At 42.4% G+C, this 21323-nt stretch overlaps 1 protein-coding gene across 1 annotated transcript; it reads right to left on the bottom strand.

The window, feature by feature from the left end:
• Positions 1-289: 289 nt before the first annotated feature.
• Positions 290-8171, bottom strand: PSMC1 (proteasome 26S subunit, ATPase 1). Its single transcript, XM_059473911.1, has 11 exons — positions 8114-8171; positions 7678-7731; positions 6756-6852; positions 6309-6433; positions 5655-5840; positions 5335-5463; positions 4325-4421; positions 3957-4146; positions 2810-2961; positions 1355-1509; positions 290-586 (listed from the first exon to the last, which is right to left on the bottom strand). Exons 1-11 carry the CDS (start codon positions 8114-8116, stop codon positions 452-454), a joined length of 1323 nt encoding a protein of 440 aa, XP_059329894.1. The 5' UTR covers positions 8117-8171; the 3' UTR covers positions 290-451.
• Positions 8172-21323: the final 13152 nt, after the last annotated feature.

Here is a 21323-nt window from a genome sequence, read left to right as displayed (position 1 = left end):
AGTTGCATACTTGTCATTGATTTTCATGTATAAATGACTGATGACACTGAGGTTACTCAAAAGTGACACTTGTCCTATTAGCTCCTAAAAAAAGATATAAGAAGGTAATCAAGAACAACAGCAGTGGTAGAGTGGTTGTAAGAGACTGCTATGCCTAAGGAGGACTAAGAATTGGAGCATCTGCATGGTGTGGGTCACTGAGACAAGCACTTGGGTCACCAGCACTTTTTCTTGAGTCAGTGAATGCAACAGTTTCATGTAAATAGCAGGGTTGTGCCACCAAAACAGCTCAGTTCAAATAAATGTTTTATTGGGAAGTGAAAAGTTACACTGACTGAAACCCACAACCCACCAGCTTTAAACCTGTTCATGAATGCAAACTAGCTGTGTGGTTTACACAAGGTTCTCACCAACACAGAGAGTCTGTATAGCTCCCAAAGAGACAGATGACTTAAAGATACAATCCCTCAGGGGTTCCCTCTTGCTTTTTATAGAGAACATTCTCCTTAGACTTTTTGAAATCTTCATTCGTTACTTTCATTCTCCGCTCCCTCAAAGCCATCAATCCAGCTTCTGTACAAATTGCCTGCAACACAGGAAGCAAGAATGGTTACACTTGCTGTGCAACCCCTTCAAACCACACCCTCAAAGGCAGCTGCATCTTTCCTACTGCTGCAGTGACTGTAGAAGTGAGGCTGTTAACAAAATCTATGCTCAGTAGTTTGACACGGTTCTGTAGCATTAAAGCAGGCTGGATAAAGCCAGGTGGGCTGTCTGAAAGGACAGAGGTAGTCAAGAGTTACACCTCCCTGACAGAAAGGGAGCATTGTAACAACAGTAATTTCCCTGTGGCAGGGCAGACACATCCAGCTGTGTGATCCTTCTGCAGGGATGAGTTTAAGCTCATGAGTGTGGTAACTGTAACAAGGGCTCTGCTTTAAAAAAACAGACAGGATTGCTGAAGCTTCCCAATATACAATTGCATTTTAATCTACCTTGCAACAGTTCCTAAAAATGCTACTTATCCTATCTTAAGTACTGTTTAAGATACCTTGCACAAGATTACACACTTTCCTTTTAGTTTCTACGTCACTACTTTAAAATTTCATATTCAGGTAACACAGGTACATACTCCTACCAGCACAAACTACTTCACAATTACAATTTTGATAATTTCCCATTTGTACAGCAGAGTACCTGGTACTCACAAAAGGCATTTTAAACCACCCCACTGTCCCTCGGTGACGTATGCACAGAAAATTGGGGAACAGTTCAGGTGACAATGGCTTTGGATGCAGCAAAAATAATATTTGATTTTTGCTTTGAAGTATAAACAATGGTGATGTGCACTGACCTTAATATCTGCACCACTGAGATCGTCTTTTGCCATAATCAACTCATCCAAAGTCACATCATCTGCCAAGGTCATCCTGCTCGTGTGAATCTGAAAGATTCGTTTCTTCGTCTTTTCATCAGGCAGAGGGAACTCTATCTTCCTGTCAATCCGTCCTGTGCCAAAGAGAAGTTCAGCCTTAGGTTTTCTGCATGCAGCTGTTGGAAACAGCAGGAAGAACACCTGAAGGGTTTAGCTGGCAGTAACTCTCAAGCTGGAGCATGTCCAGAGACGGGCAATGGAGCTGGTGAAGGGTCTGGAGCACAAGTCCTGTGAGGAACACCTGAAGGAACATCTGGGGAAAAGGAGGCTCAGGGGAGACCTTTAACACTGTCTGCAACTGCCTGAAAGGAGGCTGTAGCCAGGTGGAGGTTGGTCTCTTCACTCAGGTAACAGGTCAAGAAAAAATGGCCTGAAGTTCACATGGGGAGGTTTAGATTGGGCATTAGGAAAAATTCCTCCATGGAAAGGGTTGTCAACTATTAGAACAGGTTACCCAAGGAAGGGGTGAAGCTGCCATCCCTGGGTGCTCAAAGGAGGCACAGAAGTGGACTTGAGGATGTGGCTTAGTGGTGGACTTGGCCATGACACCTTAATGGTTGGACTCAATGACCTGAAAGGTTCTTTCCAACCTGAACACTTCCATGGTTCTACCTGCCACAATGAATCATGTCTTGGAGTAGAAAGCAAGGTCAGACTATCTCTTTCAATTCTGGCACAGTATTATCTCCTCTGTACTCTAACAGCACTGGGTTTGAACTTATGGGTCTAAAGCTAAATGTTGACAAAACCAGGCCAAACATACCTCAGCAATTTCATACCATGGAGGTATTTCAGCTTTTCCTTGGATCTCTGTGTCATTTTCTACCTTCCAATTAACAGACATTCTATGCTTTGGTACAGTTTTAGTGGCCATTTGAAAATACTTCCTGTGCCTGCTCAAGCTCAACATGTCTCCCTCACTCATCCCCCAAATGGCAGGAGTGTGCCAGGTCAGTAAGGAGCAGCCTGCTTTCCCTGCACCAGGATCCAGGCTGGCTCTGGTAAAGCTTAGGCTCTCACCCCCAAAACACAGGTGGTGCTGCCCTGCCTTCCCCAGCTGCTGCAGGTGTGCTGCTGCTGCACACAGCCTGCTTAACAACTACTTAAAATGGCTGTGCCTTCTTAATAGAAAGGAAGAATATTCATATTGTTTACATATATATAAAGGAATTAACGTGCTTCTTCTCTTCCAAAGATTTTTCTCCTATTTTGAAGCTTGTGAATAGGTTCTGATTTCAACAGATGCAGCAGCATAGATGAGATAATGAATAAGAACAAGTTTGCAGTCTTTTTATCCACCTGTGTGTGTCCAGTTATGACAAGTCCTTCCACAAGAGAAGTGGCTTAAGCATACACAGCAGGGAAGTTCCTTACCTGGTCTAATTAAAGCTGGGTCCAGTGTTTCTATTCTGTTGGTAGCCATGATAACTTTAACATCCCCCCGAGAGTCAAACCCATCCAGCTGGTTCAGCAGCTCCAACATCGTGCGCTGGATCTCTCTCTCACCCCCTGAATTGGAGTCATACCTTTTAGGGAAAAAAAATTAGTCAGAAAAAGCACTAAGTAACTGGCACAAAGGTGGGAGAGGAGTATTTTGTTTGTACACATCTATAAGAGATTTAAATAAAAAATTAATGCTTATCCATATAAACAAAACATAGATTTCCAGAATTGCGTTGTGACATCTAGGTTAAGTAAAGAGACACTGAACTATGCTGGTAGCTAGGGAAGGTAACAGCCATCATGTGAAGGAGATCTGGGATTTTTTTACATGTTTGTTATATATTTGGAAATATCTTCCTCACACCTAACAAAATCAACATAAAAAGGAAAAAATCTAATTCTTAACAGCACATACATCCATACATAAGGCAGCAGCTAGCACTTTGGGCTGGCAGCACTTTGGGTTGGTAATAAACGTGTATTCTTCTTACTTTCTTATTTATTTAAAAAACACTGACTACTTTACAGACTATTTGCCCTGGACCATTCCAACAAACCTACAGAATTCTCAGAGTAATACAGTTTGGATATGGGCTGAACAACAGTTTAGTGTGGCACAAGCAATGCTTCTCCACGACATACACTGTGTAACCTTCTCTAAAATACTCTCAGAGCAGAAGTATTTAGCCACCTACTGAAGAGGCAAACAACAAATGGATATATTCTATATTTAAAATATTCTGCTTTAACATTGGATCACTTTAAGTTAATTACAGTATATGGACTTGCAGCTAGAGAATCCCATATACACAGTGTCTCTTTCAGGTTTTGACACTCTCCTGGAGATGCTGCCATGTAACAAGAGAAGAGAGGTTATCTCTGTCATGTCTATTTAGTATGAAAAGGCTGTGATATATTGTGTTTCCATGGAAGTTACTTAAGTGTTACTTGTTACAAATGAATACATCAAAACAGTGTATGCAAAGGGTAGCAGAGCAAAGGAAGCGAGTCTCAGTACAGCTGCAAAAGCAGCATTTCTGTAAAGCTGATTGCCCCTGGCACCCCCCGTGCACTGCACCTCTTGGTGCCGATGGCATCGATCTCGTCGATGAAGACGATGGAGGGCGCGTGCTCCTCGGCCACGCGGAACAGCTCCCGCACCAGCTTGGGGCCGTCCCCCAGGTACTTCTGGATCAGCTCCGAGCCCACCACTCTCAGGAACGTTGCTGAGGTTTGGTTTGCCACCGCTTTGGCCAGTAAAGTTTTGCCTATTTTCAGTTGGAAAGAAATGTTGTGATTAGTTTGCAGAGAAGGAAAAGAAAAAAGCGCCCTAACAAAACAGTTGTACGAAATTTGTGACAGACTTGGCAATGATTTAAATGCCAACCAAGTGTAAATTATTTAACTTGTATTATCTCAGCACAGGTGTTGCTGACTGCAAAATACCTGTGCCAGGTGGGCCATACAGAATGACTCCTTTGGGTGGCTTTATTCCCATCTCTTCATAATATTCAGGGTGGGTGAGAGGAAGCTCCACAGACTCCTGAAACACAAGAAAAACATGTTTTTGTAAGACTGAGTGGTCTCCAACAGAGATCTGTAGGGATCTTCAAAACAGCAATAATGAAAGCAGTGAAGGCAAAAAGCACTAAACTGATTTCAAGACACACATCAAACAGTATGACCCTCTGCTGCCTCCAAATGTAAGGCAGACAAACACTCCACCTGCACAAGTCTTCCTATTGCTCCCACCTGACGTGTGGTGGAGCAGCAGTGAACATTCCCCCTCCTCCATCCTCAATGCACCATCCCACATGTAGAACCCAGGAGCTCCTGAACCCCAAACAACCACGGATGACCTTGGGGCCAGGGAACTATGAAAGGGTGCCTTCTATAAGGAGTTACCCAATACCATCGATTTTAAGAGCATTTGTGGTTTTAGACACCTACCCAGATCAAAAGGGCTGAGTTTTAGCATGGTTCAGGCAGAGTTCTGCTGGTAGGGAACAAACCAACTGACCAAACACACCCCAACCAAACAACAAACAAATGCAAAAACTAAACAAGCAATTGCCCTGAAAGACTAAATCCTTAAGCTAGATTGGATGGCATCAGACACTCAAAATAGCCTCTGCAGTTTGTACAATTTAACTCTCATCTTGCAACAAATGAAACTTTACCTGTTGCAAAGTAATAAGCTATTAGAGAGATTTTATAAGCTCTGGGCTCTACAGGTTCCTGAGCACTGAGAAAGGTTCCTGTGCACACAGCCTCTGGTGACCCGCTTAAAAAATTGAGTTCCACGAGTCTGCCTAGTAAAATCTAACAAGGAAATGCACTACAGAAAGGTAAAGGACACCACTCCAGGAACAGCAGCCAGTCCTGCTGCTTCTCTTCTCAACTCCTAGCACAACAGTTACATTGCTGGTTAACAGTAAATGAATACAACTGAATACCTTGATTTCTTGAATTTGGTTGTCAAGGCCACCAATGTCAGCGTAGGTTTCTTGAGGAGCTTTCTCTACTTTCATCACAGTCACTAGAGGGTCTGTGTCATCCATCAGGACTCCTATCACAGCATGAACCTAATTCAAGAATTAAGAGTTGTCAAAGAAGGCAAGCAGCATTTTAATACAAGCTAAAGTCTAATCCCTATGCCCACTTATTTAGGTGTGAAATAAATAGCATTCTCTCTCCTGAGGTATTCAGAAAAATAAAGCCAGTTAAAAACAGTACAAGAACTTGTAAGAAACTTGATTTGATAAAAACAACTCACCTTATGATTTAGCAAAACAGAGCAGCCTGGCTCTAGCAGGTCCTTGTCCACAAAAGACAGAATACTGACATAGTGCTCTGATCCCACAGACGTGGACACGATGGCGTGGTTGTCATCAATGATCTCCTCCAAGGTACCCACGGACATCGGTGTTCCTCTCAGGTCATCCACCTTGGACCTTTCCTCCTGTTGGCAGCAAAAACCCAGGAAACAACTGAACAACACAGGCAAAAACACTCTTGTACAACACTGGCTCAACAACTCAGACAGAACACAGCAGAACCAGTCTTTCCTATTGTTCTACTGCCCCAAAAAGACAGAGGTCAGTAACAAAACCCACTATTAATTTAGTGCTACCTTATGGACACCATTCACATGGATGGGAATAACTAGAAACTTCTCTCTCTGTTGATGGATATCTGTGAGCTGTACTTTGAGCATTAACAAACAAAAAACTCCCATGGCTTCATCTGTAGTGATCTGTGCTTGGTCTAAAACAATTTAGCTAATTAATGAGGAATTTGATAAACCTGATATGTTTGCATGAACTGGCACACTGCTGGTACTTTATCTCACTGCTCTGGTATGAAGCAGCTCACATTAATTAAGAGCATTTACTGTAACATTAGAAGTAACATTTCACTCAAACCTCACCTCTTGTTTCTCTTCCAAAGGCTTCATCTGTTCTTGATTTCTGATAAACTCTTCCTCCATTAAGAGGTAATCTTTAATTCTCTCCAATTTCAACAACTTGAGTCTGCACTGTGTGTGGGGAGTCACTGCAACCAAAGCAGAATACAGGATTTCAGAACAAGTTTGACATGGCACCAACTAACCACTAATTCATTACCAGAAATCCTGCTTCATTTTCCTGACTGTAACTTGTACCTTACTTGTCCCACTGTAACTCCAGGTGAAAAACAGATTTAATGTTTCCCCTTCATTTTCATTCAGCTCAATTTCTCTGTCTCTTACCTGGAGTTTATGGGCAGCACCTTGCAAAACTACAATTTTATTCTGTGGGGAGCTTTTTTATGTTAATTAGAAATAAAATGACATTTGGCACTGTGTTAGTGACCTCCACAGAGGCAGAATGCTTACCCAGAGGGAGTTTGCTGGCAGCATCTGGTCCCTTGGTCTTCTTTTTCTTTTTCCCCACTCTGGTTGGAACTGGAGGTTCATATTTCTTCTTCTTGTCCTTATTCATAAAAAGAATGCAATTAAGAAAAATGGGATAATAACAAGTAAACAATACACACAGGTGTTAAGTGCACAGACTAAAAAAGGGCTCAAGGTGGACTTCATAACAAAACTTTCTCTTTATGATCTCTAGCAAAAAGCCCAAAAAAACCATTACTCCTATTTTTTTAAGAATGTTCAAAATTTTTTTCTCCTGCTTATTTTACACCCCTCTAATTTAAACTTCTGCCATTTTTCAGTGAATATAGAACATGGAAGGCTCAAGCCTGAAGTAAATCACAAAGAAAACTAATAGATGACACAATGAGAAAAATACTGAATGTCCACCTTCCTGCTACTTTTCAGTCAATAAATCAGACACACTCAGTTTCCCAGCCTAGTCACTGCCTGCCATGTGCACTGAACCTTCCTTTTCCAAATGAGACCAGGGAGGCCCCTGATGTCCCCCAACCTGAAGTACACTCCTACTGCAGATCATTGTGCAATGCCACTTCCAAGCCAGCAACAGCTCCCTAAGTGACAGCTTGAAGGCAACTACTCTTTCCTAAGTCGACACATTTATAGTTTGGTTCTTTTTTTAGAAAAACAAAACACTGTGAAATTTCAGTTTTCTTAAGCTCCCTTTTTTATTTATGAACAACACTTGTTTCCTCCAATGTACACCCAGAAAAGACATTCATCAGATCCAGCAAGAGTATAATTTTATACAGTTCCAAATACAACAATAATTTCTAGAAGTAAATTTAAGAAGCCTATTGCAGCCAGGCTCTGTAGCATCACACCCGTAATTCATTCTGTAGGTATTTATTTGGGTTTCAGTTACCTTGTCATCCTTCTTGCTCCCACCAGGCCCGTGTCCACCACTCTGACTTTGACCCTAGACAAAAGGTAAAAAAACAAACGACAAAAACAATAATACAGGTGCAGTTCTATGAATCGAGACGCCTGCGGGCAATTTCACGTACAGAAATGCCGTAATTGGATTTCTCCTGTCTAAACAAAGCGCTGACTTATTTAACTTATTGTCCAAAACCAAAGAACCGTCCCGCCCGGCGCCCCCGCCCGCGCTCCCCCCAGGCCGGGCCGCGGCCTGCAGGCGCCGGCGGTGACTCCGCAAAACGCCGGGCGCCGGCGGCGGAGCCCGAAGGGGCGCAGGGCCCCGGTTCGGCGCTGCAGTCAGAGCCGGCTCTGCCCCCCGAGGCCGCGCTCGGTGCCGCGCTCGGTGCCGGGGGTGCCCGGGGTGCCGGGGCCGCTCTCACCATCGCGCCGCGACCGCCGGCACCGGCACCGCCCGCACCTCACAGGCCGCGTCACTACGGGCAGCGGCGAGGGACACGCGAGCGCGCGGGGCCAAACGCGGTGTGGCGCCGCAGCGGCCCGCAGGGGGCGCCCTCGCCCGCGGTTTGTGAGGGGAGCGCGGCGGAGGGGCTGCGAAAAGTGGCAAATCTTTTAAGTTCCAGTGGGCTTTTCCTTCCTTCCGTCTCTCGCATCAGCTGGGCAATATAAAAACGTTTTTGTGTGTGCTGTTAGAATTGTTTTTCTTGTGGCAGCGCTGTAGGAACATGGGTGAAATTTCAAGAAATCCTTCCCTCCATAAAAACATAACTTTTGTACCTACACTGAGTTGTACCGGTCTGGGGTGTTCCTGGGAAACGCAGGAGAACCTGTCAGTGCCCGCTTCTGACGTTCCCAAGGCACAGCTCGGCCTCAGCTCGAGCCCGATTGAGCCGAGGCAGGGTCGGGTCCCGCCGGTTCCACCCCGCTCCTCGGCACCGGCGGCGCCGCCCGTGAGCGCGGCCGCAGCGGCGGCGGCTCCGTGACTGTGCCCGCCACGGCCGGAGCTCCGCTCCTCCGGGCTCTGCAGGCGGCGGCTCCGTGACTGTGCCCGCCACGGCCAGAGCTCCGCTCCTCCGGGCTCTGCAGGTTTCCCCTCTGCTTTGGGCTGGGAGGGCATCGCTGTCAACGGGAAGGTTTCAGCCAGGATGAGGGCATAGCCTGAAAATACCGCCAGCCTGCTCTCACCCAGTCAACCAGCATATAGATCATATTTACATCCATCAGTGTTCAGTGTAGGGATCAGAGCATTTGCAAAAAGAGGTTTTGGTTTGCAGCAGACAGTAGGAAGTGGATTGCTTTGCTTTGATGTTGTATTTTCTTTCACACTTTCTCTAGAATTCCTGTCTGAGTAGGGAACTTTATTAATTATTAATGTCACTGGCTGAGCTGTGTAGAAAGGCGTGAGGTTTTGATCATTTACTTTGGTTTGGTTCCATTCCTTCACAAGGGTTACTGCTGTGCACTGTGAATTTAATTTGATTTATCTATTGTTTTTATTGTTTTATGAATTAGCTGCCTTTTTGTTACAGTATCAGCTGTTCTGTAACTTTTAAAGGCATTGAAACAAAATTAAATATAACAGGCCTTCTTTGCTTTAATAACATTCACTTTTTTGGAGTTTACAGTCTTACAGGATTGCACCTGTATTTCTTTTAACCTTACAGTGTAAAGATGCTAGAACATTCTTTCCCTCACAAAATTCTTCCTCCCTTTAACCTCCCTTTAGACTAAGATAGACCCATATTTATTCCAAATTATACCTGTAATTGGTAGTTCTGGTTATGATTGAGAATTCTTATCACTTTTTTCTTTGGAAAGCCTGATTTTAGTGCCATGTAGCTTTGCAGACATTTTAACTGTGAGGATTATGGCATAAACTGACCTAAATGGTAGGGGTGTAGGATGAGTGTAAAACTGAACTTTCCATTTACAAGCTGACAAGACAAATTTGTGACATCTATTTGTTTTTTTACTATTAATAAATATTAGGAAATTATATATGGAAGCAAGTGTAAAAGGATGTTGGCAAGATTGTCTCCCACCTCATTCACTTAAACTATGGAACAGCTGTGACAGAAAACATGAACTGCAGGAGGAGAAAACTGTGTTTGGGGTGATCTGGTTAATGGCTTCAGTTTTTGGGGTGAACAGTGCTGGCAAACTGGAAGTGAAATAGAAATGGTTCTGTAACCTGGCTGCTTGCCTTAACTTTACACATCCTGAATTTTAGTTTGGCTGCAGAGTACAGATAATGTCAAATTAGGAACTTTAAACAATAAATATTGTATAAAAAATTAAAATGATCCAAGGGCCTCTGATTTCTAGAGTTATTCTTACTAGAAAAAACAAAACAAAACAAAAAAACAAAAGAGTAAGCCAGGGTAACAGGAAGGAACACAGAGTCCTTGTTTGTTAAAGATGAACATAGCCTCAGGGGCACCAAAAAGCTCTTCATATAAAAAAATACTGAGACTTGTTCAGAGAGGGTGGGGGCTTTTGTGCTTTGTTTTTAGTCGGTGTTTTCTACCCCTGTTCTTTTTCTGCAGCAAGCTTACTGCTGATCTTTTAGGCATACTCTAAAGCCCTCAGCTCTGTTCCCAGGCCTTTGAGGAGGGAGAGGGCAGCTGAGGGCTGGGGGACATTTGGCTTAGGATTAATAAATAGCAAAGAGGTTTATTTTCCCTTTGCACATACAGGAAATTACTAGGATAGCTTATGTGGTTGATGTTAATTTGTCTTTCTTAGTATATGTCTAGCTGCCTAGAGCTTTTTATGTTTGCATAAAATGAAATAAACCCACAGATTGGAAAAATACTGATCTTGCTATTGCAGCTACATATAGTGGGTTGAGTTTTCAAAAGCTGCAATTTGGACACCCTCTTTTCATAAATGGCTTTAAACTTACATCAACTTCAATGAATGAATAAAATTGCAAGGGTTTAAGGACTATTTGATTTTTTTTCTTTTAGAAAAGAAAAACAAAAAGCATGTGTCAAAGTAGCAAATTAACCATTAAGCTTCTCTGCTGCCTATAAGTTATTGAAACAGTTCAGAAGTGGAAGGTATTCCTACCACCTACTAATTGGCAAGTAACAATGTGAAGGATAATTGTGAGCAGAATAGTAATCCTTATGGGCTCCTCACAGAAACAATTCAGCATAAGTTCTCTTCCAAACTCAAAATAAGACTTCTCACCTTCTGGAAGTCTTTTACTTTATACTGTCCATCCATGGGACTATGGACATGACTTTTAATATTAAGGTGCTCAAAGAAGTGCCTGATATCAGGCAATGATTGCTTCCTCCTTCTCCCATAACCAAATATGATTTTTAAAATGGTTTTAAAAACAGGGATGTCACCTTCACCTCCACTGTTTTTCCTGAAGTCTGCACTGTACATTTGAGCCAGTTCATTTTCAAGGAGTGGAAGCCAACAAGCTTCAGCCCTAGCTCCATCAATGGCTCTCACTGAAACCCCTTGATGTGAGTTGTTGGGTGTTCACAAAGATGACATTCCCTTAGAAAAGCTTCACCTGATGGTTCCTGACTCGAACCATCAGTCACAAGTTCTCTGCTCTTCCTTGGCACGGTGGGTGTTCCTCAGCTGGGAAGGGCTGTGGTCCTTTGCCCTCCTGGTGTCTGTGCCTGGCTCCCAGTGTGGGTGAGAGCAGCTCCAGCACCTCTGCAGTGACTCTGCTGCATCCCCAGGCACGAAGAGCCCTCACCCTGCCTCTGCTTCCCTGTGCTGGCCAGGCTGCCAAGGGAAGGGAAGTATAGGAAAAGAAGGCACCTTGCTGATTCCTTGTTTCTCTGGAGAGCCCAGATGGATGCCCATCTTTGGTGCAGCTTCATGGCTGTGGATTAGCATCAAGCAGCTGCAGCAGAGTAGGAGGTAAGGGCTGCAGCCATGAGCTTATCCCTCTGAAACAGCAATGTGTGTTCCCACCATTGGTGGTACCAAAACTCCAGTGAGATTCTTCAGCTACTCCAATTGAAGCAGTTTGCAAAGTGCACAGATTCTACTGTGCATTGGAAAGGAGATGCTAAAGTAGAGGAGGAGTCCTTACATTCTTACTTCCTAAACAATTTCAAAATTACATTTTCTGCATGGCTAGAAATAATCTGGATGAACTTCATGTTCTTGGATATGCTGTCCTCCATTTACACAACCTGAGTTGGCATTTATTATATTCCTAAACATATTTATGCATAGTTTACTGTTGTAAAATTTTATTTCTTGGCAGCAACCACATTAAAGTAACATTTAGGTACACTAAAAGATGATTGTCTTGACAGCATTAGCTACAGACTTGCTTTGAAGTTTTGATTACTACATATTGGTTAGAACAAGGTCATATATGAAAGGTTGCTGAGACCATTCTTTAAAATACCTGATGTACTTAATTTTAACAATAACAAGTTTAAGAGATTTATTAAATAAACTTGGAGTACACTGTAACATTTTCTGTGAAAACAGAATTAAGTTTTTTTCATCCACGTGGAAAGGCAACATATTTTTTTAGTTTAAAAAGCAAGTAGAATGAGTTGACAATGTTGAAGTTTTTTCTCAAGCTTTCTTTGAATAAAGAAATGAATTGTAACCAACCCTTGCCATAGTCTTATTTTTGGAAAAAAAACAACCCCCAAACACTTGGCAAAGAGAAATGTCAAAATGTCCAACCAGATATTCCTAATTAGCTTTGTGAGGAAGTGACGTTTGTCCATTTTCCAGATTAACAACTACCTTAAATAAAGTTGAACAAATCTGGTTTTGGTTCTGTAGCCAAAATGACCAAATTTAATATATCAAAGATTTATTTGAAGGGCAAATGATGCCAAATTGAATAGAGTAGAAAAAACAATTTCTATCTGCAAAGGACAGAGTTCATTTTGGCACACTGTTACAGTTGAAGGAAGGTATTGCAGTAAAATGTGTGTATTTGAGAGAGGGAGATCAGGAAATGAGGAAAAACTATCAACTGCTGAATAGCAAGAATCATAAGGAAATAGAAATATGTTTTTGTTTTTTAGCTAAATAATTACTAAGGAGACAGCTGAGCAGTACAGCAAGTGTTCACTCTCAGAGCTGTATTAATCCCACTGTGCTTTACTACAGCATAAACAGGATGGCATAATTTTTAGTTCCATTTTCTGTTCTAGGGGCTGAGGTGTGCTGGCACATCATGAAGTCTCTGTCCCATCCTGTTTGCCTTCTGGCTGTGGTGGGTGTTGATTGGTGCCACAACTAATATGTTTAATTTTTTTGCAGTATCTATTAATTTGGATAGCTCACCTGAGTTTCTGGCTATTGACTCATCTGCATATCAACTCCCACTGATAATGTGTGGTTGTTATGGTCTGATTACCAATGAAAAGCAGAGTTCTTGGAGCAGGAATTATTTAGAACTAGACAAACAGAATTCAAAACATCTGAAGTGCATGAATGTTTTCAAAAATTTTGGTAACAAAACTCTTGGGAATCTTTCCACACTGTAGCAGACTTTGACACCTTGAATATTTTTTTTCAGAATACCACAGAAGTAGTAATTTTATTAAAAATTCTGTTTATAATATCCTATGTCTTTATGTGATATCATTTGGAAGTCTCAGAGCAACATACAATTCCCCTAAGTTAAGCCTCCTAGTCTTGCAGGCAGGCTGGTAGCTGAAGGAGACTGCCTCAGTCTTACCATCCAACAGCTGAAGTGAAACTATTTCTCCCTCAGTGTGAGAAGTATCAGAGACACCTCACCCACCTGGTGGCAAATACATTCCCATAAATGATGGCAAAGTTTGGCCCAAAGGATTCCAAGGAGTGAGAGCAGAGCTAGAGCAAAGTGGAATCCTAAGCCCAATGGAAAGCAAGTGTATGAAGAATATACCTTTCTCTCTTTCTCACTGTGCAGAGGTCAGCAAAATACCAGGTAGTGTGGCTTCTTGGTAAGAGAAGATCCTGTGATACTTCAGCAGTGAGCACAGAATGATGTTGCTATGTTGCTTCCTTATTGTGTGGCAGGAAAATGTAATAAGAAACTGATTTTTTGTAAAGTCTAACATATTAGCTGGTTAAAATTCTGTGGAGTTTTCGGTAGCTTTAGGAAAGCTGAAACAAAAGACTATGGGATAAGAAACTTACTACATTTGGGGCAAAGAGGAAAAGATAAATGATCAAATATGGAGTTACCCTCTAAATGGAATACAGAGTTCTTCACCTGGCTAATTAATGATTGCTGATGTTGAAAAGATCCCATCATGCAGTGGTCCTCAGAGTCAACCCATTGATACACTAATAGCTGAGGAGGGTTTTAACAAATGGAACATTTCTTCAGTAATTACATCAATATTCACATAAATTAGTTGGATTCACTTTGCAGGACTCAATCAAATTATGAAAAGATAGTGAAATAATTTATGTAAAGAGAAGAAAGAGACTTTTATTTCTGAGAAAGCAGTATTTCTAATGACACAAATGCTTTCTAAATATTATACTGGCTACTACTTAGGCTGTGAGTCTGAAATTCCTAGACAGTAATAAATGTTTGCCAAATCTTTGTGCTCCATTGTTTCATTAACTGCTAATGATCTGTATGTTTTCCGTCATGAAAGGGCAGAGTTGTTAAAATTACTCATCTAATGCTGCAAGTGTTCCTGCTTTGCAAAGCCCAGGAAAGTCATTATGCCTGCTGCAGGTCTTCTCCTCACAGTGCAGTGCAGAGACGCCAGAGGGCAGAGCCATCTGCACAAATACACCAGCAAAGCCTTCATTAAAAACAGGAGTTTGGAGGAGAGTCTTTGTCAGAAAGTGTTTAGGGACAGTCCCAAAGCTCACTGAGGTGGATAGAAAGCCAGGCTGGCTCTAACAATGAAAAGCATAAGTGGCTGAATGAACTGGAGTATTAAAGGCAGTGGAAATTGGAAAGAAGGGAGAGAGCTATCATCAGTGTAGGAGAATGGGAAGTAATTGTGTGAGACATCAGAAAAACAAGGTCCCTGGTAACCTAGGAGCCACAAGCTTCACCACCTTGCCACTGGAACTGAAGACATGTTGGCTTTAATTGCTCCTCCCTGAAGTACTGGTTCTGCATTAATCTGTTGACTATAATGTAATGGCTCCTCTGTCATTTCCTGCAGCACTGTAATCTAATACTGCACAAGTGTCTCACCATGTTCACATTCTCTGTTGAGTAATTGTGGCTTTGATTTCATGATGCACAGTCTGTTCAATCAGCTGTAATTGCAGCACTATCTGGAAGTATTGTTGATACATCTATGTAATTATGTTTATTGTTAATAATGCAAATTGAATCTGTTGAGTTAGTCAACTCAGTCATCCTCAAGAAGCAGTTTCTACAGATGATTCCTTTAGCTGCTGAGGAGGTTTTTTTTTAGTTCTACTTTTCTCTTTCACAAAAAATATACTCTTATTGAAAGATAACTTTGGAAGTAAGAGCCACAGCCCCTTTATGGATGTGTCAGCATGTACTGTAGAGGAGTCTTATCTATCCAAAACATCTGGAGAAAGCCCTGAATTCAGTCTAATGTGTGTGGTACTGGCAGGTGGAGTGACAAATGAGAGATCCAGGGATCCCTGTTTGCTTTGGATCTTGCTTCATATGGGCTTTTCTAATAATTGGCAGGATGATGAGTTCCAGAGTATTTGGAGATACTAATTTTGTCTGGAAAAGCATAGGAGCTGTGCAGGTACTGTGGCTCTGAAGCTGTATTTTATATTCTACAACATGTCTATTAAAAAAACTCTGTCCCTCCCTGATACAGATTTCTTTCTTCAGTCTCACATAAAGTCAGCCCTAGCTAAGACTTTCAAATATATGTTTATAGTTGATTAAATTGTCTATTCCCTGCTGTAAATACAGCTCTCTATATTGGTTTCCTTCATATCATTCAAATGTTACACTTACCAGGATAATATACTTAATACTCTGTCCAAGGGCAGGTTGGATGAGGCCCTGAGCAACCTGATGTGGTGAATGGCATCCCTATGCACAGCAGGGGGGGTGAAACTAGATGATTTTCAAGATCACTTCTAACCCAAAACATTTTATGATTCAATGATTATAGTGTGAAGTGTTTGGACTGTCTGCTTCCTAATAGTATGTGGCACATCATTTCCTTCTCTTAAAACCTGCTTTCTTGGGAATTTTTGTTGTTGTTGTTGTTGTTAAAAAGAATTACTCATTTTTATCTCAGGATGCTCCTTTTGTAAACGAAGAATTTGTCATGTAGTATGAATAACATTTGAAAATGGGTCTATTGAGTGCATTTTATTGAGACTGAATGTAGCACTGTTGCAATAAAATAAATTCAGTTCTGCATCCAACAGCAGGGAACACTGCATTTTGCATCACACAGTCACAGAGTTCTCCCCCTTTTCTGCATTTAGGCGGCTGTTGGAAACCATTTGTTGGTCCTGCATTGTTATTTTGGGCAACTGTGTTACCTGTGGCTCTGTAAACTCCCTGAAAACACCCCTGAGTTCAGCTATTCACATAAGGACTGCAGAGTTTTCTTAGGAAGTGCCCTCTGAACATGAAAATCTCTCCTTGTTGCTGGCTCATGTAGTCCCTCAGCTCTGGCTGACCCAAAACACCACTTCAGGTTCTTATGTGGTGCCAAAAGTGCACAAGACTGTCAAAGATGGAGTGACAAAGAAGGGATAGTGTTATTTTATTTACACAAAGCTGGTAGGCACCCTCAAGGCACTCTCCCTCCATCCTCCTGTCTCAGCACTGGCCAGCAGGCTGGAGTTGGCCCTGGCCTTGCAGCAGCTCTGCAGAACCTTGATGGCAGCTGTGGGTTACAGAAAGCAACCAAGGGGAACATGCCACATTTGCTATTGGTTCCTTAGCAACACTGTCAACATTTTTATACTTCATTTTCTGTCTTCTGCTTAAGCTTTGAAGTTTCAGAGTATTCACAGGGACTTCAGGGTGTTTTACCAACCAGTCCTGCCTTTTGGCTATTCAGACTGGAGTGTAGTTACTACATGGTAAATTGGAAGAATTCCAAGTTGATATTACTGCAATTCAATGGGAACTCTCACTGTTTCCCTGGAAGGTAGTCAAGAGCCCTCTCCCATTATTTTGACTTCCATTCTTAGTCAACCTCCTCTCTGCTCTGGGGGAAAAAGATACGAAATAGTCTCCTTTTCTACAATATGAGTGACAAATAACATTCTTTTTTTTCTCTTTTTTACATTTTCTTGATAATGAGACACTATTTCACTTTTGCTTAACATAAGCACTATTCCTGTGGAGAAACAACTGAGGCTTTGAAAGTGAGCATCCCCACAAGGGTGAAATCCCCAAGCCACAGCTTGGGCAAATGCAATCCATATTATCTACAAAGTGATTTTACAAGAAAAGTAGGGCACTCCTCTGAAACCTAGACGGCAGTGGTGTGTTCCCAGAAAGCTGATAAGTCTCAGGAATCAGCTGTGATTAAGGAAAGTGAAAATTCCATTTATTTTGCTCCTGGTTTATTCTTTAAAGATGCCAAACTTCTTCTATAGCAGATACTACACAACATGTCTTTAACACAGCCCAACACTGTGAATCTTGTTTTGGAGGTTCTGACTTTTCCTAGGCATTTCCCACAGCCAAGTGAAAGTCATGATTCCCAAGATGGGACAAGAAGGAATTCACAACTATGTGATTCCAGAGGATTTTGGTGGATTTCTGGTGTCCAATTTGACATTTGGTCATTTGAGAATCTAAATTTATGGCCCTTATCTCTATAGTAACTACAAACTCCCCTGCACTAATATGAACCACAGTGAGACAGATGAGAAGCAGGCATGGTACTGTAATTATGATAGTTTAGTAGAAGTCTCAGTTTTAAATATCTGTTCTTCAGACAGAAAAATCTGTAGCATGTACAGTCATGGTATTTTCACTTATGCTACATGCCAAGCTACGAATATGCTCTCTTTAAGATATAAGGAAATCAAAATGCTATCTATAGGATATAAGGAAATTAAAAAATAATCTGACTAATTGCCTCGTAAGAAGACTGTCTCTCTTCTTATTAACTAACTTCAGTCTGTGTCTCCCTAAGATATTTGGAGCAGCTGATCTGTCTTTCACGTCATGACAGGGTTATTGGCTGTATTCCAACAGGATAAACGGAATCAAAACTCTCAAATGATGCATTTGTACAGTGAAGGGGAACAATAGCAATCATGGCTTGCATGGACTTCAGTGGAAGTTTTCAAACTGTTCAATATTATGAGCAAGGCAAGCTACAAGCAGGAATCTCTAGAGTGGGTGGATTTGCTAGCCCAACCAGATGCATTTTTCTGAGGTCCTACTGCCCGTTAAAAAGTGATTGGCTGTGTATTACGGATATGATTACGAATATTAGATCAACAGGCTGACAATGATCACGGCAGCCAAATTTTAGTCTCTGGCAGAAATGAGATTAACAATTGAGAGGTTCTTTCATGGAGACTAACCAGATTTCCTGTGCAACATAAGCATTTTTTATTAAGGTTTTCCAATGAAAAGGCCACAAGACATCCTGAAATAGCAGTTTGTTTCACTGTCTTCCTCTGAATAGGTCAATGTCTGACGTTCCCATCAGTTTGCTCTATAGATCACTGACTGTGTGTGGAATGGACACCTGGTTTGATGATCAATCCAAACATGGCAGGGAAGGCAGCAGAGCTGGATCACTGCTAGGGGAAGTGTCTCATCTGAATCTGAAGCAGTGCAGGTTCTGGACAAGCTGTGGGAGGCTGGTGCATGGGCTGTTTGCAGGCTGTTCAGGGCAGAAGCCAGGTTTGAATTGCAGGTCAGAAGTCACCAATTTCCACACCAAGCAGGCAAAAGTTTTGTCTGAAGGCAGAGCAGACCCCAGGCAGGCAGCCAGCACCATTCCCTTGAGTCTGCGTGCTCACAGCACTGGCTACCTTCTGCTCCTGCCAGTTTGCAGAGTCCACTCTACCCCTCCAGGAGGCTGAATCCATTGTAAGAAGCTTTTGTCAGACCTTTCTGCTGCCTCCTCCTGGTACACAATTTTTCTGTGGGAGCTGCAGACAATCCAACCCCATGCTAACAATTGCTCACTGCAGAGCTTGTGGATAACATTCACAGCACTTCCAACCCCAAATCCCAAAGCCATGCTGTAAACACTGAAATGAGAACTGCAATATTTTCCATTATTTTTAATGGTTCCTCTGCCCACAGCTTTATGACTTTACAGAGTGCACCAGGACCTTGTGTTCCAGCTTTTCTGTGTGACCATGACAGAGTACTTTCTTTCATAAAAGCTGAGATTCTCCCAGATGACAGCGACACAGGAGCTGGGAATTCCACAGAAAGCGTTCAATATGCTCAATGCATCAATAAAACCATGGTGTTGACAAATTCCATGAATACTGATGATCACTCCAGGAGCACAGACCTTGCAAGGCAGTGATGAAACAGTAGGAACTTGTTGGTTAGATAAAGGGCAACAACAGGTGAAGCAATGAAAGGAGAGGCAGGGGAGCAGAGTTCTATAGGGCTGTGCTGCCTGGCTGCTTGCTGAAGCACAAAGGAATTTCAGCTGACTGCTGACACCTATAGCCAGAGAAGGTATTTCTGTAAGAGTAAAGTAAGAGTCTGGAGGAGCTGTATCGCAGTGAACAGAAAAAAATGGGAATATCATTTCATTTTCAGCACCAGCTTGTGGTAGGAGCACTGGAAAGTCACTGTTTATTTTTTTTATTTGTGTCCCAAATAAAAAGGAGCATTGGGCAGGCAGAGGTCTGACATGTATCCAATTAGCACAAAACCAGCAGGAATGTAATATCTCTGTCCTCTCAAACTCCTTGGAGGAGGCAAAAATTGCTGTGAGAACCCTTAATCATTTACTTGCTTTAATGTCCTGAGTTTGTAAACAATTTGATGACTCCCGTGGTAAAAGAGATGCGGTTTTGGTTCTGGGCTGAGGTATCCTGACAAGGCTTCATGTCCCATAGAGCCAGCCTAGCCAGGCTTTCCAGTGACTCAGGGCTACTGGAGAGCTCCTGCATTCTCTGCTGGCAGCTGAAAGGCAGCATCACACAGAAAAGACCAGGAGGTCTTTTTTCCTTCTTCTTTCCAATCTCCATGCATCATATGAGGCTCAACATACTCACTGACAACCCTGTAACTGAAGATTTCTATGCATGCAAAAGACAGCCTGGATTTCATCCCTGCTTGTGTGACCTGAGGATATAATTCCAAACAGATAGAAGTTCAGTTTTCATGACCCTATCTCTCTCAATCCTATACCCTCAACTTGGGTGGTGGCCGAGCATCCCAGCTGCGAAATATCATGAGGTAGGAGCATCGGTCTCAGATGAACTGGGATAAACATCTCACTTCCCAAAACAGTGACAGAGGAGCAGCCAGGTGCTGAAATTATCCAGACTCAGCAGCTGCCTGGAAACCTGTAGTGACCAGAACAGAGGGAAAATCACAGAATGTCACCCTGGTGCTCCCAGCCCTCCAGAACAGACAAGTAATAAGGAGGAATGGAAACACACACAGCAGCACCTACAGTGTGCCAGGAAGCTCCCTGCATATGCTGCTCAATGACAGACATAGGTGCAGTTGGGGCACTGCACATCTTGATTTAATTTTGGATGGGTGCACTGCTGAGAAAAAGAAGAGATGAGAATTTCTTCTCATGTGGCTGGTAGCAACTGATTATTACAGCAACTCAGTGTGAGAATGTGAAAACACAATACCTCTTGAGAACATGTGAGCTGTTTGGTGCCTTTTTGGTCACCTCCAAGTTACCTCTGGTCTAGCAAAGGTGTTCTCAAGTCCTTTGTCTACACAGCTAACTGAAAACTAACCTGCACCTCTCCCAACATGAATGCAACACTCAGGACCAGAACTGGGTTTGGTCATTAGGCTAATTCAGCTCTGTAAAAGTAAGTTTGCATCAGGGCTGACTGTAAGAGTCTGCCTGCAGAATAGGCAGTGGCCAGAGCTAAGAGCTGGCAGTGGCCAGCTAAGCTGATGGAAGTCCAGAAGCAGCCATAATACAAATACCACAAGTTTTCTCCAATAAAATTGGAGCTCTATTAGAGGCCTGTAAATTCTTTCAGCTAAACTTAAGTGCATGGGACCAGAAGCATTTCATGCTGCTTGAGGATTATGTTATTGAGCAGCTATTGTTACAATTAGCCTTAATAGAAAAATCCTTCTGAAAAAACATTTCAGTTCATTGTCTGAACTCTGCCTTTATCTGAGCTATTAATTTCCTATCTAGTTACCAAGTCATATTTCCTCTTCACTACAAATCTCTTGCTATTTTATGCCTCATAAAGAGCTAGTCTAAATTTTTACATGTTTACTGCTATATATCTAAAAAGTAAATTGCTTCAGAAATTCCCCTGGGGCAGTTTGTTAAAGCAAAGCTCATTAATTTACTTGCCTGGATTGCCTACACACTTCTCTGCAGCTGGGAGTGCAGGTGCATGCAAACACTGGTGACCCCCCTTTACAACTGAATCCTTTCCCTGGCTGGCACTGCTGAGTGAAATGTGCTCCCTTAACTCTGCTCAAATCCCTGCTCCTGCCTCCCGGGCTGGCAGCTCCAGCACCCATCTGTCCTGAGTCAGGCATGGCCAGGGTTCAGC

This window comes from Ammospiza nelsoni, chromosome 6, assembly GCF_027579445.1.
Source record: "Ammospiza nelsoni isolate bAmmNel1 chromosome 6, bAmmNel1.pri, whole genome shotgun sequence".
In the NCBI taxonomy this organism is placed as follows: domain Eukaryota; kingdom Metazoa; phylum Chordata; class Aves; order Passeriformes; family Passerellidae; genus Ammospiza; species Ammospiza nelsoni.
This window is presented reverse-complemented; position numbering and strand designations above follow the sequence as displayed.

Excerpts from the sequence above, each read along its gene's own strand:
- PSMC1 (XM_059473911.1), bottom strand. Across the intron at positions 6,853-7,677 it reads GGAGCAAGAAGGATGACAAG|GACAAGAAGAAGAAATATGA; the intron begins GTAACTGAAACC and ends TTTATGAATAAG. Across the intron at positions 2,962-3,956 it reads GATGCCATCGGCACCAAGAG|GTATGACTCCAATTCAGGGG; the intron begins GTGCAGTGCACG and ends TTTCCCTAAAAG.